We start from the raw sequence: 22,091 nt of genomic DNA, 5'->3' as shown, positions 1-22,091 counted from the left end.
ATTCTACCTTTTGACGTATAACTGAATTTCAACCCCTCATAAGGGGGTGAATTAGGGTTTGTAACTGGAATATTTTAAATGTAAACTCCCATTGTGTAGTACATAATTTTAAATGCCTTTTTAAAACAAGAAAGATGGCATCAATAAGAATGTTCTAGGATACGTGTATCCAGAATGGCCGCTGATTGAAGTTTTAGTTTTCAAGGAAATGAGTATTTGACCAATAACTTATCCTGAACGTTACAGTATTATATCCACAACAGTCTCCAATTCATTGAAGGGTTCCCATACATATGACTCACTATGTATAAAGTACTAGCCGGCAGGCTTGCTTTGTTCGCCTTATCCATCCAGCCAGGGGATAACGAATGATAAGAAGGGAATAACTTGACAATATTATTATAGTAGGATATGGTAACATTAATCTGCAAGTTACTGTTAGTAGCCTATGGTAAAAACAAAAAAATAGGAAGATGGAAAAGAAATAAAAATGAATTATTTATATTGAGTTTATCACAATTAACAAAATTTTATGTACAACAAAAAACCGTAGCATTAAAATCAACAGCGATAATTAAAATAAAAATTAATATCCAGTTATCACAATTAACAAGAGCTTATGAACAATAAAAATAAAAACACATTAAAATCCATCCAGTTTATCACAATTTAAGAGTCTATTTGTGCAGAATAGGGGATTAAGAAGAAATATTAAAATTGATATAAAAATAAGTTATTATCATAACTTATCTTGAGTTGGCTGTCTTCTATCTAGAAAAGGTCAGACCAGGCTTACTAAGGGCCGTTTTTTATAAACAATTTCAAAAACTGTTTAGTAGAGCAAGCTTTTCCCTTTTAACCAATCAGAAATCTTAAATAAACCAACTGTTAGAATCGTACTGATCGTTTCCTCAAGCTAACTTGGATAGGACATTCCGTAGAATACTGTATAAAATATGGCCATAAAAGAAAGTTTTTTTTATAAAAATGTAGGAAATTAGAAATTAACGAAGTACGCCTACATTTATAGCAACAATGGGATTAAAATGAGATTAAAATCCTATTTTCAAAGAACCAAGATTTTTATAATTTCTTCCAATTTATCATGAGTATCTAGAACTCACAGACGTTTTTTCAGTCTTTAGCACAAACTTTCATTGTATTTAATTTGTAGTTAGATGATGCACTTTTTTAACGAGAATAGAGAAATATCAACCATGCATATTTGCCAATTTTTTCATCGATCTAATACTTTGATCAAATTTAATTTTGTTTTTTAAAGATGTTCTATATATTGTTTAAAATTTAGTAGTATACAAAAATGTTTTGAAGCTCCCTTAAAATACGTCATTTTTAAAATATTGAAATTCAATATTAGTAATAGCTGCAATATATTATACAAAAAAGGTAGCACAGAAATTCTCAACACAATTTGAAATCTAAAAAAACAGTTTTTCAACGATACAAGTTATTTATCACAATTTGATTCAATCATTCTACACCTCGCAAAAATATAATAGCTGTCAGGAATTCAGAATTAAATTTAAAACAAAAAAACAGACTTAGGTACTTACATCAGTTTCTTCAAAATATAAGTTACACGTTTCTAAGATGATTGAAATTCGGGTTTCAACAAAGATTTGATTAAACGTAGGACAGGAACAATGACGAAATTGAAAAATAGATTAAAAACAAGTTTTTTTATCGAAGCTAAAAGTTTTATCACGATTTTATTCATTCACTGTAATCATGTCAGAGTATCATGAAATTATTTCCAGCTCAGTCATAAAACTTCATTACAATGATTTAATCACGACGTAATTTGAAAAGTCGATTGAACCCAGTTTTGAATAACACAAAAATCATAAATCTTTTAGATTTAAAGAACGAAAAAATACGTAATGGTAACCAATACAAAATGTAAAAAAAGCTTCAATTAAAAGTAGTTTCAACGATATTACTAGGATTTTATGCCGATTCGATCTACAATGAAAATAACATATTTAAACAGTTATCATTATTTTGCTCAGTGTAGCACAGCTACCACACAATGGATTTTATTAAACTTAGTTTTCAACAAAAACATGGTGAATGAAACATAGTTGATTAAAGACGCTAAGATTTTCAGTTTTTCTACAACACAAAATAAATATTACAGCATTGTACAACGAATTTTAAAGAACCTATAGAAATCCAGTTTTTCACTACACAATTCACTACTTAGAAACCGAATTTGATCGTTAACAAAATTTGAAGAACACTATTGAAATCTAGCTTTAAACAAAGCCCCGCTTTTTTAAATGCCAGTGCAAAACACGTAGCACAGAAACCAAAATGAATTTGAAAGAACCTATAAACAGTATTTTAACGACGTCACAAGTTATTTAGGATGAAAATATATTTCTATTAAATTTGTAAAGACTATCATCATCCATTTTCAACGACATCACAAGGCTTAGGTGAACCAAATCAAATTATCACACGAAGTTTTTGTCTCTTCTTAAATCACATTCGCAGTAATTTAAGTGAAGTCTCTTGCAGATTTTTTTCTCCTCATAAATCACATTCACTCCACATACGGATTTGAAAATAGCTCTATTTTTAATTCAGTTTCAAGATGATACGAAATTCGCAGCACAGAAACCTCAACAAATTTATTGAACAAACTTATTGAATCGAGTTTGTGACGATGTTGAATCACAGAGAAAATACAACACTATTATTTTCTCTATGGTTAAATTCACTCAACACAATGAATTTGAATAAACCTACGGAATCCAGTTCGTCACACGATTTTGAAAAGAAATCCACTTTTAATAAGTTTTTCTAGACGGTACAAAATGTGTAGCACAGAAACCACAATAATGAATTTGAACAAACTATTTAATCCAGTTTGTAACGACGTTGAATTCACGCAACATAACGAATTTCAATGATCTTATTTAATCCAGTTTGTAACTACTTTGAATTCATTCACTCGTCATACGATTTTGAAAAGAAATCTATTTTTAATTCAGTTTTTCTAGACGATACAAAATGAGTAGCTCAGTAATCACAACTATTTTGAACAAAGCCTGTTGATTCGCGTATGTAACGATACGAATTTCGTGGCACAGTAACCACAATGAATTTGAATAAACCTATTGAATCGAGTTTGTTGAATTCACTGCATATAGAGAATTCTATGCGTAGCACAGTGACCACAACTAATTTGGATGAACCTATTGAGTCGAGTTTGTAGCGACGTTGAATTCACTGCACATACAGAATTCTATGCGTAGCACAGTTACCACAACGAATTTGAATGAACCTACAAAATGGAGTTTGTTGAATTCACTCGACGCCGTGCGCGAATATCATGACAAGGCCGGGCTCGGCCATCATGTCCTCGTTTACGTGCGGGTTGTCGCAGGCTAACACGACCACTGCCTGCTTGCCGGGGATGCGCTTGCAGGTGTAGTTCTCGTAGTGACGTCGGTTGTTCTGCCGGGTCTCCAGCGAGTTGAGTCCGGCCGGCCAGCTACGCTCGTGGCAGTTCTCCATTAGCTCGTCGACAATCGTCAGCGGACAGCCCGAGTCGCGCAGCGAACGCTTGATCATCGCCTGGAACAACGCAGTAAAGCCTAGTTTACACATCGCCAATTGGCAAGACAATTTTCTTTGGACAATAATTGTCCACATACAATGCACATACACACAACAATTATCTAGAAACAACTGTCCCACCAATTGGCGATGTGTAAACTAGCCTTCAAGCATGACATTAGGGGCCAAGCCACATGAGTCGTTTTTCAGATGAGTCGGCAAGGCAGGAAGCTCTCCGATTGGCTGATTGGGGTTGGCGTTCGGGAAGCAGCTGATAATCAGCCAATTGAACCAAGTCAACGAAACTGATAGTCATCGTGGTCTAGTGGATAGAGTACTTGCGTCGCAGCATAGAGATCCCGGGTTCAAACCCTCTCTCATCGCCAAATGTCTTTTTAACCAGATCACTCCCGTGTTATCGGATGGGCACGTTAAAATGTCGGTCCCTTGACACTTGCAAGGCCTATTGACGGCTTAAATTGTATATTCAGGCTAGGTGGGACCTTCCCGCAAGGGACTCTCCACCAACAAAAGCAATACGATTTTAATTTTTTATATGAAACGTTTTTCAGATGAGTCGGCATGGCAAGAATCTTTCCGATTGCCTGATTGAGTTGGCGTTCGGGAATCAGCTGATCATCAGCCAATCGGAAAGCTTCTTGCCCTGCCGACTCATCTGGAAATGCTTCGTGTGGCTTAGCCCTTAAGGCGGACTCCCACATAAACAGTATCAGTATAAGTGCACGGTAATAGTAAACAGTAAGGGCTAAGACTGTAATCTGGGAGCCAGTTTACAATTTATTGAGGTACTAATAGACACAGGAAGTCGAGTCATTCTGTTCGACATCATTCAGTGTCACGGCATCAAGTTTCCGTTGCAGGCTGATACACAGTGAGTTCCACGTTATAATGGCAGTGTACGATTGACAATACTGTTGCTATCCTTTCTATCATACAACAAAACAGATAGCGCTATCTCTCTCTCGCTTAGCAATGTTGTCAGTTTGCCAGAATATTTTATTTTTACTTTTGACAGTGACTGTACAAAAGTAAACAGATAATTCTCATGCGCCATTTTTTTCTTCATTCTATCAAAATATTTGAGTACACAAGTCGTATAATTGATTCAAAATGTATTTTTGAAACAATGAAATAATTTTTAGACATTACCGTATGAGAAACACAAATTAAAATACATGAAATGACATTTTAAAAGTTGATAACTAACCATCCTGGACTTCATCCATGCTTCAGTTAGCCTACACGTATAGGTTAGACCTACTCGTACCGGTATAAATAATATTAAATGGTCATTCCAGAATAATTCCCATTGAAATTACTTATTTTGAATAGGATTTCTATTTTTCTGTAATCTTTAAAAGAAATTGGAATAGAATACCTACCTAATATCTTAATTTCTGTTGTTTTGAAATTCAGATTGTTGTATCACAGCTTTTTAAATTAGCCGCCATTTCAGGTTTGTATAAAAATAAAAATCTGATCTCAGTTATGAAAGCAAATTTTTGAATTAAATCATGAAAAAATAATATATTTTCTTGATTAATTTGACCTTAAATTGATTATTTTATCAAGGAAATTATAATTATTATTCGATCAAATTTAATGGGATGAATTGAGTAGCAGCTGTGTACACTCAGTGGCAAAATGGTGAGACTTGGCAACGTTTTTCTCCTATCTTTCATCACTGCCATTATAACGTGGATCTCACTATATACCGTTTCACACTAGTTCAGGATTAGTGAGAATAATATGTTAAGAAGTTAGTTGAATGTTAGGTTGGGGGAAAGGTTACGGGTGGAGTTTTTACTTTTAAATGACAATATTCTGGTATTATTCAGCATTTTTCTTTTGCTAATTTATAGTTAAATATATATTACTGTATCAACTGAACTTTCTGAAACAGTTACCTACCCGGGCTGATTCTTGATCAACTGAGACCTTAATGAGGTAAATATCACCAAGGAAAACATATGAGAATTAAATGAGATTCATAGATTGAACCCCTTATCCCCTTTACACAGGGACAATAGTGGTGTCCACTAGAAGCTGCCAGTACCGGCAAACGCTATCAATCAGGGAGAGAAGTCCCAACCCTTTTCACAGTGACAATATACTGGAGTTTAGTAGCTGACACTAAACCTAGCGCCGCAGTGCAGGATGGTTTCTTACAGCTTGGCGTTGTTGTCATTCGAGATGGGTGTCTGGCTTGGAAGTGTTTCGGCCGCATTGCAGGATGACTGTTAACGGTTGCCGGAAGATCAACAGCTGGATTTTTTTCGTTATTTTTCGTGATAGAGAAATTCTGATTGCAGATTCGTTCTCAGCGACCCCAAGTTTAGCCTAAAGGCTCAGAATGTCAACAATGTTTTTAAATAATTAAAAATCATCATGAAAAGTCATTGATAGTACACCACGTTTCTGGAAACTTTTTACTGGTGACTGGAGTTTATAGGCAACACAAAAATAAAAATAATCGTGAGAAAGAAAACTGCTGATGAACGCCACTCCATTGTTCTATTGTCTCAGCTGCTTGGCTGAGCCTGGCTGGAGGGATCAAATAACCGACTGGTTTGATCTTTCGTCTGTCCGCTAGGCGGAACTACGCCGACCATTACTGGGTGGAAGATGTTACTGCGGCCGCTCGCATTCCCACCAACGCTGCTATTACTTGCTGTCTCAGCGCCTAGTCCGATTCAGCCAAGCAACCAGCCTGCACTGCGGAGCTAGGTTAAAGGCCAGGTCTAGTGACCGCCACTGTGCGGGGGACTTTATTAGGCTATAGTGAGATTCTTGTTATACAATCAGCACCTGATTAACATTGGTTTACTATCATTGTCTGTCATCAGACAAAGCAGATAGCTCTATCCTTTTCTACCTCTATGCCGTTACCAAATCATCTGTAGGCTATGAAGAATTATAATGAACTAGCAGAATATTCAATCTCAATTATGAAAATGTATTACTTAATAATACATTTATCCTTCCGGCAGTCGCGCTGTTGTAAAAAGTACAACAGTGTCAGTTTTTTTCTGCAAAAAATTATTGAATGGGGTGGTGTCAGTGAATGAGTCACCTATGCATTCCAAAACTTTCCCCCCATCAGTCCACTGAGTTGCAGTATCAACCGAGCAATGGTTCAGTCTTTAGGTGCCGTTTAGTCACGACAGTGCTTAAGTCGCACTGTGCATAAGATAGGGAAAGACTGTATACGGGGACTGTAAACGAACCATTAACACAGTATTGATGGATTTGCTTGATGTACTTTAATGGACTATGAAATGGTAATCATCCAAATGTTCATAGGCGTGAAATAATCCAAGAAGATGGAAAAAGTAATTATACAGTTAATAAATATGTTTTGACAATAAACAGAGTACATAAAAATTGGAAAATTGGATGATTTAAAAAATACTACACGCGACTGCTCGTGTGATTGAGTAGGGCGCGACTACCGGAAGGTTAAAATACATATTTAAATCATTATACCTTCTTAGTATAACTATTTTTGGGTAGGAATTTAATATGTTTAAACTGAATAAAAATAGTATATAACTATAGTGAGGTCCACGTTATAATGACAGTGGATAAAGATAGAAGAATAGGGATGCCGATTCTCTGCATTAATTAGTGGATAAAGATAGAAGAATAGCGATGCCGATTCTCTGCATTAATTAATCATATTTCTACACTGTCAAAAACATAATTGGCACCGTTGTGGACCTAGAAAAGGATAGTACCACCGGCTTTGTCGAATAGACAAGGATAGCAAAACCAAAGTTGATCAAATACTGTCATTATAACGTGGACCTAACTATACCACTATATCACCTTCACAACGACTCGAAGAGTAATCCGTTCAAGTTGAAAATAAAACCTAACCCCATTTAGAACAATACAATCTATCTGGGAGGAAGATTATCAAAGACCGGAACACACCTATCATGCAGCATTCTGATCCCACTCCGATCATACAGGCTGACGGCTGTATAACAACAAAGCAAACAACTGACTTGAATGCGGCAATCCTCACCTGTCTGTCACATGACCTGTTCTACCACCACCCCTCCACCCCACACAAAAATCGGAGATGAGTCGGATCTGAACGCTGTATGACAAGTGTATACCCGACTTTGGGGTTCGTCGGTTGTTCATGGTGCTCATGTTCATGAATAAGTATTCATATAATTTTGAATTATAAGTACATGTTCCAAGAAATGAATAAATGACACAATGGGTTAGTTCTGGGAATAGGGTAAGTGGCAATTTACATTGTTTCATGTCATGTATCACCCTTCCACGTGACATGTGCATAACTACTTCTTCCCTTGAAATCCCACTTCAAAATCTTTGGTTAAAGCTTTTGAATTATAAGAACATGTTCCAATAAATTAATAAATGACACAATGGGTTAGTTCTGGAAGCACGGTAAGTGGTAAATTGTTCCATGTCACGTAACTACCTTTCAAGTGACTGGTGCAAAACTACTTGTTCCCATGGAACCCCAATCCAAAATCTTAGTTCAAGCTTTTGAATTATAAGTACATGTTCCAATAAAATAATGAATAAACGACAAAATGGGTTAGCTCTGAGAACACGGTAAGTGGTAAATTGTTCCATGTCACGTAACTACCTTTCAAGTGACTGGTGCAAAACTACTTGTTCCCATGGAACCCCAATCCAAAATCTTAGGTTCAAGCTTTTGAATTATAAGTACATGTTCCAATAAAATAATGAATAAACGACACCATGGGTTAGCTCTGAGAACACGGTAAGTGGTAAATTGTTCCATATCACGTAACTACCTTTCAAGTGACTGGTGCAAAACTACTTGTTCCCATGGAACCCCAATCCATAATCTTTGGTTCAAGCTTTTGAATTATAACTACTTAGATCAATTAACAACCAATAAATGGCACAATGGGTTACTTCTGGGAACACGGAAAGTGGTAAATTGTTCCATGTCACGTAACTACCTTTCACGTGACGTGTGCATAACTGCTTCTTCCCTTGAAACCCCACTTCAAAATCTTTGATTCAAGCTTTTGGCGCGCACTTCTAAACTTGATTTCCACCAAAGTGTGTAGTTCACTAGCTGCGTAAATTAACAAAGGCTGCTTTACAAAGTTACCTTCTAGAGAAGTGTGTACTTCTCCCACTTCAAATATTCTATAGAAGAAATCATTTAACGAATGGTTATGAAACATCATTTTGTTGACTTTTTTCCGATAGGGCTGCTCTTGAATATAAATACTTGGATTTATAATTTTATTAATAACAACAATATAAAAACATGAAGTACCCTCAAAATGGTTTTCATGGGACGCGGAAGTTTCAACCGCTAGCCACAATTTATCACTTGGGACAAATTACCGTGCTCCCAGAACTTACACATTGACACACTAACCTGACGCGGAACTTTAGGCTAGGTACACACCAGTTAGTCAAGACACGATCAGACACAATACTTCACATATAGTTGCTTATGAAGACATGTCTAATTGCAATGACTAATCAGTGTGTGTTGCGTCCTAAGCAACTATGTGAAGTATTGTGTCTGATCATGTCTTGACTAACTGGTGTGTGCCTAGCCTTAGTCCTCGGACCGCTAGTCACAATTTACCACTTGGAACGAATTACCGTGCTCCCAGAACGTACACAATGACACACTAACCTGTAGCAGATCATCAGGCGTGGATATCATGCCACCCCACCGCGTCACACGTGCCCGAGTGAGAGAGTTGGACCACTGCATCACTTCGTCTCGCTCCATCTCATCGGCCAGCGATCGCATGGCAGGGTTCGATACCCGCATCGCTCGCATAAACTCCTAAAATCGACACACAACAATCAATCAAATCAATTAAGAATCTTCTTTATTCCATAATACAGCAAGTACAAAATTGATAAATAATATAAAAACAAATAATTAAGTACTTGAGTTAGGGTTTCAAATTATAGATTACTAAATGAGTCTACATGGGCACTGTGGCCTGTGCGTGGACTCAACACATAACCATAGAGAAAATATAGCATAAGTAGATATCCCATGGTGTTGTGTATGAAGTTGAGATGATACTGTATCATATTGTGCTGATACTGTATCATATGTTGTGTTACTGTATAATTTTGTGATGATACTGCATCATTTTGTGGTGATACTGTATCATTCATGGTGATACCATAAGAAGATATCCCATGGTATAGATCGTTTATGTTCCAAATTTCACTGCCGATAGTCCTATTAGTTATTTTTCTTAAATCTATGTAAAGCTAGTAGTCTCATACCGAGCCGTTCATAAACTCTAACCCCAACAACACAGTAGTAATAGACAGTAATCGACTTGAAATTTGGAACATAAACGACCTATACCATGGGATATCTTATCAGTGGCGGTTTCTCCATAAAGTCAATTACTCAATGACTCAATGACCCTCCTACTAAAATGTAGTAAAATTGATCAACATTTTCATTATATTTTAATAAAGTAGCCCATACAAGTGAAGTGATTCTATTTTTTGACCGAGCGAAGTGAGGTTTAAGATTCAAGTCGACGGTTTGGCATTTCTCTTAATGTTTAAATGTTTATATGTTGCGCATTTACGGCGAAACGCGGTAATTGATTTTCATGAAATTTGACAGGTATGTTCCTTTTTTAATTATTGCGCGTCGACGTATATACATGGTTTTGGGAAATTTTGCATTTGAAGGATAATATAAAAGGAAAAAGGAGCCTCCTTCATACGCCAATATTAGAGTGAAAATCATACTATAGAATTATTCATCATCAATCAGCTGGCAAGTGATTACACAGATGTGTAGAGAAGCCAGTCTATTGCTGTATTACCATAAGGTCTATAGTTTCAATTAGGTACTTGTGGATGAGAATACTGCGTGAGGTCTACTGTTCACAGAACTACTAATATTTATATCATTTTGTTGGTTATGTATTCTGTGGCTTTGCTATGGTAGACCAACAAGATATCTTGCGCGTGCGCAGACGGTTCATCCTATCGACCTATGACAGCTCTTCGACTGTGGTACATTCTGAACGCACCGTTACCAGAGTGCGAGGCAAGATTTATTTGCCGATATGAACTGGATTTTGGAAAATTTACTCTCAAAATGAATGGTTTTCATGGGACGCGGAAGTTTCAACCGCTAGTCACAATTTATCACTTGAAACAACCGTGCTCCCAGAACGTACACATTGACACACTAACCTGACGCGGAACTTTAGGCTAGGTACACACCAGTTGATTAAGACAAGACAAGACAAGACTTGATCAGACACGTTCAGACACAATACTTCATATAGTTGCTTATGAAGACATGTCTAATTGCAATGACTAAGGCTAGGCACACACCAGTTAGTTAAGACAAGACATGATCAGTCACAATACTTTACATAGTGTTGCTTATGAAGACATGTCTAATTGCAATGACTAATCATCATTGTGTGTTGCGTCATAAGCAACAATACTATGTGAAGTATTGTGTCTGATCATGTCTTGTCTTGACTTGACTAACTGGTGTGTGCCTAGCCTTAGTCCTCGGACCGCTAGTCACAATTTACCACTTGGGACGAATTACCGTGCTCCCAGAACGTACACAATGACACACTAACCTGTAGCAGATCATCAGGCGTGGATATCATGCCACCCCACCGCGTGACACGTGCCCGAGTGAGAGAGTTGGACCACTGCATCACTTCGTCTCGCTCCATCTCATCGGCAAGCGATCGCATGGCAGGGTTCGATACCCGCATCGCTCGCATAAACTCCTAAAATCGACACACAACAATCAATCAAATCAATTAAGAATCTTCTTTATTCCATAATACAGCAAGAACAAAATTGATAAATAATATAAAATACAAATAATTAAGTACTTGAGTTAGGGTTTCATATTATCTAAATAATAAGAGAGAGTAGGGTTGTGTTTGTTCGTGTGTTCGTTTGTTCGCATCAAAACATGTCAACTTGTGGATTGCATACCGGAAAAACGGGAATGATTTAGATCTCCAAATTTTGAACATAGATTCTAAAAATATCAATCTCGTGCACCTGGAAGCCCAAATTTCAATTTTCCTTCTAGATTTTTCAGAACTAATGTTCAAATTCATCTATGCTACCGTAGGCTACATGAAGTTTCATAGCCCAAAGTGTGTCTTTTTATGAGCAGGTTATAAGACTGACATTTACGAACGTCTATGTAGCGCAGCGGTAGAAGGCCTGCTTACGGAGCGATGGTTCCTCGGTTCGAATCCCCGAGTCTTCCCATTTTTTTGTTCTTAATTTTTTTCCCTCGAAACGTATTATTATCAATTATTTTTTGAAGGAATTTGTTTTCATTACTATTGAACTTGGATTTTATCGAATAATTATTTTTAATGTAAAATTTTGCCACCAGTACAAATGAATTGGACATAGTCTTCATGCTGTAGGCCTATAATTGAATTTCATAAGAAAAACATGAATAGATCACAATAAAATAAGAAATAATTTATATTCTTCAGTTATAATGTACTATCAGACACGAATTCCCAGTGAAACGAGTATTTTAGGTATTTTGTTTAGAATTGGGAAACAAAAGGCTGCCTGATTCAAATTGAGGAGGATCCTAATCGAACTAAAATTTAATGATGTATTGGAAAAATCAATATGTTTCTGTGAGGTTTCCAAGTATTATGTATTCTTCAGTTTTCTATACTATAATAAAGGAAAGAACTGGCTTATACACGTAAGGAATAGGGAATTATGTTTGACGCATCATCACGTCTAAAATATACTCAACTGATTAATTTGAAATTTTGCATATAGACTCTTCATTAACCGAGGATGGTTATAGGCCTATTTTCAAATTTCGATTTTTTATTACGTCAAGTTTTCATTTTGCAGTTTTAAAATAGACCCTTGCGAAGCACGGGTTACCTAATAGTACATTAATAAATGAGTCTACATGGGCACTGTGGCCTGTGCGTGGACTCAACACATAACCATAGAGAAAATATAGCATAAGTAGATATCCCATGGTGTTGTGTATGAAGTTGAGATGATACTGTATCATATTGTGCTGATACTGTATCATATGTTGTGTTACTGTATCATTTTGTGATGATACTGCATCATTTTGTGGTGATACTGTATCATTCATGGTGATACCATAAGAAGATATCCCATGGTATAGGTCGTTTATGTTCCAAATTTCACTGCCGATAGTCCTATTAGTTATTTTTCTTAAATCTATGTAAAGCTAGTAGTCTCATACCGAGCCGTTCATAAACTCTAACCCCAACAACACAGTAGTAATAGACAGTAATCGACTTGAAATTTGGAACATAAACGACCTATACCATGGGATATCTTATCAGTGGCGGTTTCTCCATAAAGTCAATTACTCAATGACCCTCCTACAAAAATGTAGTAAAATTGATCAACATTTTCATTATATTTATAATAGTATGATTCAAATTCACCCGCCTGTTGTCTTTGACAGTGACAGCATGAAGTGTGCATGTGTGCTCTAGCAGCTTTCAGGCGGCAGATCCTGGTCAAATGGGGAGTTGACCCTATGCTCTCTATACGGGCCTACACTGAGACTACAAAGACCGATGTATATGGAAATGCGAGTTGGTAAGACAGAGAGAGAATTATAGCGTATCTTGCCTTGATGGTCAATACCCACAGTCCGAAAAGTGTCGGAGAAAGCCGAACTTTAACGAAGAAACGAGCGGGAACAGCCAGCCAGTGCCTAGTAACTAGGTGGTACTGGAACTGCAGATTTAATAGGTTATTTTTACATAATATGAATATTTATGCTGAGAATATTCATAGTTTTCGCAGTTTTTAATTTCGATATGGTGTACAAATCATTGTATATTTGATTAAGTTTGTAGTGTTAAGTGGCTCAAGTATCAAGTGGCTCTTGCTTTTCTTTTTGTTAGTTTTATAATAAGTAAAAAGTTTTTCATAAAAAGTAGGCCGAAATCATATAATTTCTAATCATTTTGTTAGAATTAAAATTAAAATCATGAATTAAAAATAGGAATGATAATTAGTCAGAATGATCAAGTAGCTCTTGCTTTTGTTTTTGTTAAGTTTGAATCTTTCTACTTCCTGTAACTTACAGCTTATGATGTGTGAGCACACACGAAAGCATGCTCCTGTAAAATATTAATTTTTAATTTGTATTTAATTAAAGTGGATTTTTGACAGCGTTCTAAGTCTATTCAATTGTATATTTGATCTTATATATTTTGATTCTAGCCTATACTATATTTTCATATAAAAAGCTGTGAGGTGAGTCCAAAAAATACTAAGAGAATCTCTTTAATACCTCCTGTTCATTCACTTCAATATGATAATATTATTGGTTCCGTTATTGTGGAGGAGATGTATTTCATATTAACCCTCTTACCAAAACATCCACGAGCCGCCACTGTATCTTATTATGCTATCTTTTCTGTATGAGCTAACAAGTATGTCAATATTTTGTGAGAAAATGTGTTACATTTACACATATAAAAGTTCTATATTTATTTTTAATACCTCTTCTCTTTTCCCTCTTCTTCTTATTCATATTCTTTTTTCTCTTCTCTTCTCCGTCTCAGGTATCAGGTACACCAAGAATAGTATTACAAGTTATCAGATATTTATAAACGTCTTCAATTATTCCTTTTTCTCGTTTTTGACTCATTTTTCTCCCTTTTATAGTAATTCCATCTTCCCAGCTTCTTCTTCGTCTATCCCTTTTACTTGTTCTCTTTTTACTTGTTTTTCTTCTCCACCCTTTCTTCTTTTCTCTCAATCTCTCATTTTCTCTTCGATCTTCTTCTTCTTTTACTGGCAATTAAAATTGATCTAAATGCGGATTCCTACATATCAGTATCACTGAACATGGCTGGTACAGAGAGAATATTGTTTTTATAAGTTCCAATGGGACTATTTTTACTCGCTCGGCCGGGCTGAGTGGGAATAGTCCCATCAGAGCTCATGTGAATTATATTTTCACTTTACCGGTCACTGACTCGGATACTGATACTGATGTCTTCATTATTATATTAATTAGCAGTAAGTATCTTATTCAAATAATTGATAATGCCCTGCTTTTCAATGAATTTCTCTTCAGCAAAGCAGGAAAAGAATACCATTCGTTCTAATGACAGTGTACACATAGGCAGAATGATAAATCATATTAGAATCAATTCGTAAAACCTTTCTGTTCAACTCAATGTTTTCTATTCTTAGAAACTCCTTCACAAAGGAATATAGCCTAAATGAAAACAATCTAATTTATTCATCAAGCAACTATACTACGGAACCGATTGAGGCCACTAAGCATGCATGAACACTAACCTTTACTAAGTGAACTTCTCTCTTCAGTTCGGTTATTGTGAATCTACATTCGGCCAATTCTTTCTGGAAGTCGGCCATTTTCTGTTGTTGTGTGTGTATTACAGACCGCATTTCTCTAACACAGTTATGATCCTGAAAAATGAGGTTCAAATTAATAAAATACAGCCTAAAAATACGAAACAGATTTAAAATTAATATTATCATTCAAAGTTACACACAAATTATTGTAAGAAGAGATGAGCCTCAAGGATGAGAACTGTTCGAGTAACACTTTCTTAACACATGACTTGCGGCTGTAAGTTTGATGTAATAAATATTATAGCATGTTAAAACTTTGCAATTCATTTTGAATCAATATGTACTTTACTTATAACATTAGTAGGCTACATGGTTGCAACTCTAGTTACTACGTGAAATTATATTTCAAACCCCCTATTTTCAAGATATTCAAATTTCATCAGAAAATTTAAATTTCAACTTCACAATAAGGTTGAAATTATTTAATCTTACAAATTACAATTCAAAAGTGAAACTTGTCACCATATTGCATAGAAAAGAAAACCTATGATTTCGGGTGACTAGGCAAACCATGCCTGGGTACAAGCATAGAGAAGCAATAGCGTGAGTAGATATCCCATGGTATAGGGCGTTTATGTCGCAACTTCTACTGTTATCTCAATCCGATTACTGTCGATTTTTACTGTTTTGACCGGGTAAGAGTGTATGAACGGCACAATATGAGAGACTACCAGCGTCATAAAGCTTCACAGGAAAGAAACAGTAAAAGTTGCGACATAGACGCCCTATACCATGGGATATCTATTTATGTTATTGTTTCTCTATGGTACAAGCTAAGCTTAGTTTTCCTCTTTCCGATTATAATATCTATTGTTATAGATCATTGTAATACTTATATTGATAAATAAAAAAATAATAACTTCAGTACGTCATGTTTTCAGTTCGTAAAGTTCCTATTGCTTTTAGAAAGTCCAGTGGATATAGTATCATAAACTCAAATCTAAACTTATCAAACATTCTTAATGATACCCACATATTTCCATTTAAAAGAAAAAACCTAATCTTTATCTTTAAACTAACCTCTCCCTAAATCATTCTCATTGATCCCTTACTAGAATGCAACGGTGTAGCTGACTGTATATCAGCCTGCAACGAAAAATTGATGCCGTGAGACTTGACGAAATAAACTTCCCTGCATCTCAAGAAATGGTCGAAATGGGCACTCGATTAGCTGAGAAACTTGACCAAGTTTCTTGACTAGTGACTTGAAAAACTTGACTAGAATTATGTTACTTCAGATACTGTTGCTGATGAGATGTTTTGATATCAGATTTTCTAAATGTAACAGAATTAATAAAAAACACTTGGTTGTTGTCACGAATATCACTTATTTATTGTAAAAATTACAAACATTTGTCAACACCAATGGTGTCATTTTCAATGTGAGAAATTCAAAACTTTGAAATTATTGTAGGTGAGGATATACAATAGAGAAGTAAAAAAGTTGCAGACAAATTAATTATAAGAACTAGCAAGGAGTTGAAGTGAAATATTAAAATTCAACTTTATGCTGATTCTTATAATTAATTTGTCTGTAACTTTTTACAACCCTATTGTGTATCCTAACCTATAATTTCAAAGTTTTGAATTTCTCACACTGAAGATGACAACATTGGTATTGAAACATGTTTGTAAGTTCAACAATATATAAGTGATATTTATATTATCACTTATATATAACAATATTATAAGTGATATTTTTGACAACAGCCCAGTGTTTTCAGTTACATTTAGAAAAATTCAACACAATCTGGCAACGCCGCTATTTGGTCGGTTGCAGGCTCAACGCTTCAATTTTTTCATATTGAGTAGGTTAATATATGTCATGGTTTGTAGAATTCATTCAAAGTTTGGAAGTTTTGTATCAAATTATGGTGTTGTGTATCAAGTTTAGATGATACTGTATCATATTGTGTTGAATTAATATGAAATACTTTTGCAAACTTACTTTCAGTTCATCCATTGGAATAATGAGTCCACAGCCCTGCTCGCAAGGCACTGGTCGCTTAGGGTTGTGTTCACATTCGGCTAGGTGGGTGGCTAGAGAGTCCAACTTTATCATCGCTGAACAACCATAGGATGCGTTGTCGCATACAATGCACAGCCTGAAAATACACAACAAAATATACAAACATGAAAATACAAAGGGAGTGAAGAAATACGATATAGAATGCACAGACTGAAATATAAAAGAATAAATATAAAAAATGAAAATACAAAAGAAGTAAAGATAGAATAAATAAAATGCACAGCCTACAAGATAAATATACTATAATGGAAATAGAAAAGAAGAGAAGTAATAAGAGATATAATACACAGACTCAAATAAAAAATGAATATACACAAAGAAGTGAAGATATAGAAGAGATAAAATGCACAACCTTGAAATATAAAAATATACAAAAGTGAGAATACAAAAGGACTAAATGTAGAGAGCTTGTAATTTATAAAAGTGGGAAAGGTATTTTCCAGCTTATATTTGACTTGTTTATTTACTTGTTTTGATTTTAACTTGAAAATGACCTATGGTCGAAACTAGTCGTTAAAATATTTTAAAGTTTTTAATAAAGGGTACTACAAGTTTTAATTTGACTTGTTTACTATCTTCAGGTGTTACAGCCATTACATAGTTTTGAACCAGACCATTTGATTATTTTTGATAAGGGAATATTAATGCAAACCAATAATCTTTATGAGAAAATAGAATAAAAAGTACCTAATTAAAATACATAATTTACTATATTATGACACATTCTGAGCTCTGACGTACCAAAACTCATCTTTGATAAGAATAACAGAGGGCTGAAATAAGAAACTGTGATAAATAATGAACACAAACAAATTATTGTATATTTTACAATGTTTTGTCATTTGGATAGAACCTACTAGAGATTCATGAATAACATCCAAGTGACATGTCTACAAATTATGATACTCTACAGCAAGGAGTACTGAACATTTACAAAATAGATAAACTTTCTCATGAAAGTTCTTTGGTTCTCAATAACGATAAAGTATTATCACTCTCCCCACACATCAATGACAGAAAAAATTGTTTTTCCATTCAAATGATAAATCCATTTTTATTCAGTTTTTTCTATCATGTGATAAAACTTCCTACTCGGCTCATATAGCTTGAGATGAGTGGGAGACAAGCACGATCTAAACAGTGTTACATTTTATTAACAATAAAAAATTCCTAAATGAGAAATGTAATCTTGATAACGATTATCTTGTTTACATTTTCGCGGAAAGCCAACAAAATATGCCGTACAGAATTACATCATCTGAGAGAGTTGGAGCCTTGGAGAGTTAATAATTATGACGTATTCATATTATCACTAAAATGCTAATAGTATACTAAATATTATAATAATAATAAAGAATGTAAATTCAATAGGAATAGTTTGTTGGGTATATTTTCAATCAAAGACCTTAAAGAGGTATATTCAGAATATTCAGTCCATGACCGGCAGTCGCCAGACAGACTTCGTCAAAATATAAAACAATCAATACACAAATAACGAGAGATGGCCACAGATAGGTTGTTTCGTGTGGCTCTGTAGATGGACTGCCATAGTAACTCATGAAACAATCTTAAACTGGTCTACAAGTCCACTGGTCTCATCATCTCTCAATGAGTAGAGAGGGTAGTTGATGAGTTTTTCACGTACCAGCCTATAAAACTTCCCATACTCCAGCTCACGAACACAAATTGGCAGTCTGTTAAAAATTTTTAGCATCCGTAAGGGGTAGCATTCGTAGACCTACAATGCCTATGCCTTCCCAATACAAGCTCTTACTTGAAATTGAATGCTGCCATTGAGAGGTATTTCAGAGCGATATATTATATATATTTGTAATATTATAGATACCAAAGGTCTTTGGTATGTAATAATCTTCCAGGTTGCCCCCTAAATGGCCGATTTCAATTCCAAGTACGGCTAGAGCTGCATGTGAGTCTATGCATCTTTAAGGTCTTTCTTTTCAACAAATAGTCCTACACAATTTTTGTTGAGATTGGAATACAGAGATTAGATTTTATTAGAAGTGATATACCTATTATACATAAGTTTAAGAATTAAAACACGGTGGAGTTTTATAGTTGTAACCTTCTGAAATTTGGTTCAGAAATTAAATCATTGTTGTCTCTCATTTACAAAGTATGAGGGCCCGGCCACTAAGAGAGCGATCAGCGATGCTATAGAAATTTATTTATTTATCTTAGATTGCTCTCCAAGATAAAGATAAAATAACGAAAGGATCGCATCGCAGATCACTCTCTGTCCTTCTTTATGCGTACATCTTAGATCTCTAAGATATAGGTATAAATACATATTTTGATAGCAGATCGCTTTCTGTTTGGCCGGCCCTTTAATATCACTCATGCTCATGTGGACATATCCACAAGTGAGTTACCTCAGTGGCGTAACGTTTCCAAACCGGGCCCCCCGGCAAAAAAAAATTCCGGGCCCCTCTTCTAATCGTACCACCTTTCTCCATCCCCCTTCTCCCTTAATCCCAAGCATTAAACTCTAATGTGAACGTACATCTTTCATGAGTGAATTACATAATATATGTTATAGGGTATATAAATGTTCAGGAATACAATGGGAAAATAATTTCTTTCCTCCAATGCTCACTTAAAGATAGTAAATAATGATAACGATCTACTTTAGAACCATTCTGACAATCTTTGTTTGAATCAGAGAAAAGAAGTAAATCTTATCTATAAGTAAGTGGTTTGAATAGTCTCAGTCTGGATTGTCTCACCGGATGTATAAATTTTAGCTCACTACCAGCACAAAATTATTGAAGCTCTGTCAATGGAACTATAATTATTATTAATAGTAGATTTGATGAATGATTGTTTTTCTTTCTTGCCTTATTCATTATTTTTTTCCACTTGTATTCTCTTGATATTAATTTATAACCAGACTGATAACATTGTTCTATTGCATATTTCTTCTCACACAATGAATGAAACCTGTCATTTTCCACAATAAAACTTCTGCTTCTTTATCAAAAGTTAACTTCCATGATTATTTAATTTTTCTTTTTAAAGTATGCAATATATAATTATCATTTCGGGCCCTATCCAGGGCCCCCTAGACCGGGTAATTTTTATTTTTTCAGAAAACCTATATTAGCCTACATATTATTCGGGCCCTAGCCCGGGCCCCCCGCGCCGCGGGGGCAGCGGAGGTGTACGTTACGCCACTGAGTTACCTAGTACAAATAATTACTGTACTTATTGAATAGTTGAAAAGTCCTCAGTAAAACTTTATGTGAAAAAGAACATTATTTAGAATGTAACCAGTGTAATAGTTAATTTTGATGTTTTACTCACCTAGAGAGAAGATTTCTTAAAATTCTAGGTACAGGCCTAAGTTGAGCAGATGTGATTGTCTGCCTATCAATCGGACAAGTGGGCTGACGCGAGATCCACTCAATAATGCAAGCTCTGCAAAATGCATGCTCGCAAGTGGGAGCCTGGAAATCAGTGCATTCATAGATTATAGATATAATTTGAAAAAATATAACTCAATAAAAGTTGACTTGATAACTCTGATTCAAAGCTGTTGGATGATGTAAATAAAAAAGATTGATTCACTCCAGCAAATCAAATAATTAAAGAAGTTGTAATAAAATTATAAAAAAGATGTAAACAAAATATGATTCATCAAGTCTCAAGATTGCTTTATTTTCACATATTATATAAATGAACTATAACTTGAGCAAAAACTCTTTACTCTGGTAAGTTTTGCATAGCCTCTTAAATAATGTGGAAAGAATTATTTTAAAGTTGGACTCTTGACGACAAGATGCAATGGCTAGCATGCTTGACTCACACCCTGTCTTTTGCCTACTCAAGTATTTATGTAATAGTAGTAGACTCACCACGGAATGACTCAATTTCAAATGTCATCCACGGGCCATCTTCTTGTGCGGCTATTGTCATAATTTTCTTTTAAAAGTGAGTTATCAATTTTTGCTGATAAATTCACAATGCCATTAAGCTAATAATCATTTCTGTGGCCATCCTAACATAACCTTTGGCGCTTACCCAAATTGATAAACAATCTATCTGGGTTCTAACCTCAATCTTCTAAATTGAAAGGCTACTTTGAACGACGAGAATTATTTAAAGTAACATGAACTTATTACTACCTACTAGAAATTATAACTGATATCAATTACTTCTATGCCATAGCCTACTTAAAATTTTTCTAAGGATTGTACTGATACGGTAGGCTACTTTTATGATACGTAAAAAAATAATGATAAAATTATTATTGAAAAGTGATAAATAATAAAATTATTGTCTGCCTACTTCGAAATGGAACTGATTATATTGTTGCATAATTTTGCAATATTGTGAGTTAATGTTGTGTTACAATAAAGTAACTTAAAATTTCCAATAAATATAAAAATACTAACCTGCAATGGATCTTCTAATACACCCGAACATATCGGACAAACAAGTTCTTCGTCAACCTCTCCTTCAAATCTTGTTACATCAAATCCCATACTAAAGAAAATTAACTAATGCAATCGCATTTTCTACTTGTTGCAAAAGATCACATCAAGAGATCAAAGTTGGACATTTTAAATAAAATCAATCATTTTGTAAAAAAATTTACGAACAAGTGCCGAGATAACTTGAAACACTGAACAAAGAGTAACCTGAACCAGTCTAACCCAAAAAATGCAAATAAAAGTGATGCATTTATCTGCAACGGTAAATGAGAATGAGTGCACCTGCAATCTTGAGATATCGTCTGCACTGCGAACCACTGTATTCGGATACAGAATTTTGCAATAATATATTTCACGATTTAGTAGAACATAAATTTCATTGAATAAATTCGGCGATAGATTCGAAAACAAAAATAAATACTGGAACTGGAGCCCACTTCAACTTTAACTAACCAAGTTTTTTATTATTATCATTTATACACTTGTCTTGCACAATGCACACATACACTCACGAGTCACAGATGTTGGTAGCAAAATAACAAGAGGTTAAAAATCCAAACATGGAGCGCAAA

General features: G+C 35.0%; 1 protein-coding gene across 4 annotated transcripts; it reads right to left on the bottom strand.

The window, feature by feature from the left end:
* Positions 1-491: 491 nt before the first annotated feature.
* Positions 492-22,055, bottom strand: LOC111055583 (E3 ubiquitin-protein ligase NRDP1). Of its 4 annotated transcripts, none has more exons than XM_039430041.1 (6): positions 21,481-22,055; positions 20,390-20,532; positions 16,988-17,144; positions 14,962-15,093; positions 11,232-11,387; positions 492-3,603 (listed from the first exon to the last, which is right to left on the bottom strand). In XM_039430041.1, exons 1-6 carry the CDS (start codon positions 21,568-21,570, stop codon positions 3,334-3,336), a joined length of 948 nt encoding a protein of 315 aa, XP_039285975.1. In that variant the 5' UTR covers positions 21,571-22,055; the 3' UTR covers positions 492-3,333. The 4 variants fall into 4 exon arrangements, with proteins under 4 accessions (XP_039285975.1, XP_039285976.1, XP_039285978.1 ...); XM_039430042.1 differs by lacking the exon at positions 11,232-11,387 and adding an exon at positions 9,278-9,433 and having other exon boundaries at positions 21,481-22,038; XM_039430044.1 differs by lacking the exons at positions 11,232-11,387; positions 20,390-20,532; positions 21,481-22,055 and adding exons at positions 9,278-9,433; positions 17,810-17,982 and having other exon boundaries at positions 826-3,603.
* Positions 22,056-22,091: the final 36 nt, after the last annotated feature.

Source organism: Nilaparvata lugens, chromosome 6, assembly GCF_014356525.2.
Source record: "Nilaparvata lugens isolate BPH chromosome 6, ASM1435652v1, whole genome shotgun sequence".
NCBI lineage: Eukaryota > Metazoa > Arthropoda > Insecta > Hemiptera > Delphacidae > Nilaparvata > Nilaparvata lugens.
The sequence above is the reverse complement of the archived record's forward strand: the minus strand, read 5'-3'. Positions and strand labels throughout refer to the sequence as shown.

What these genes read in the sequence shown, in the direction of transcription:
- LOC111055583 (XM_039430041.1), bottom strand. Translation starts at nt 21,570, where the DNA reads ATGGGATTTGATGTAACAAGATTTGAAGGAGAGGTTGACGAAGAACTT. An exon ending in TATTAGAAGATCCATTGCAG is followed by an intron (nt 20,533 to 21,480) that starts GTTAGTATTTTT and finishes ACTGATTTCCAG; the next exon opens with GCTCCCACTTGCGAGCATGC. An exon ending in GAGAAGTTCACTTAGTAAAG is followed by an intron (nt 11,388 to 14,961) that starts GTTAGTGTTCAT and finishes TGTCGATTTTAG; the next exon opens with GAGTTTATGCGAGCGATGCG.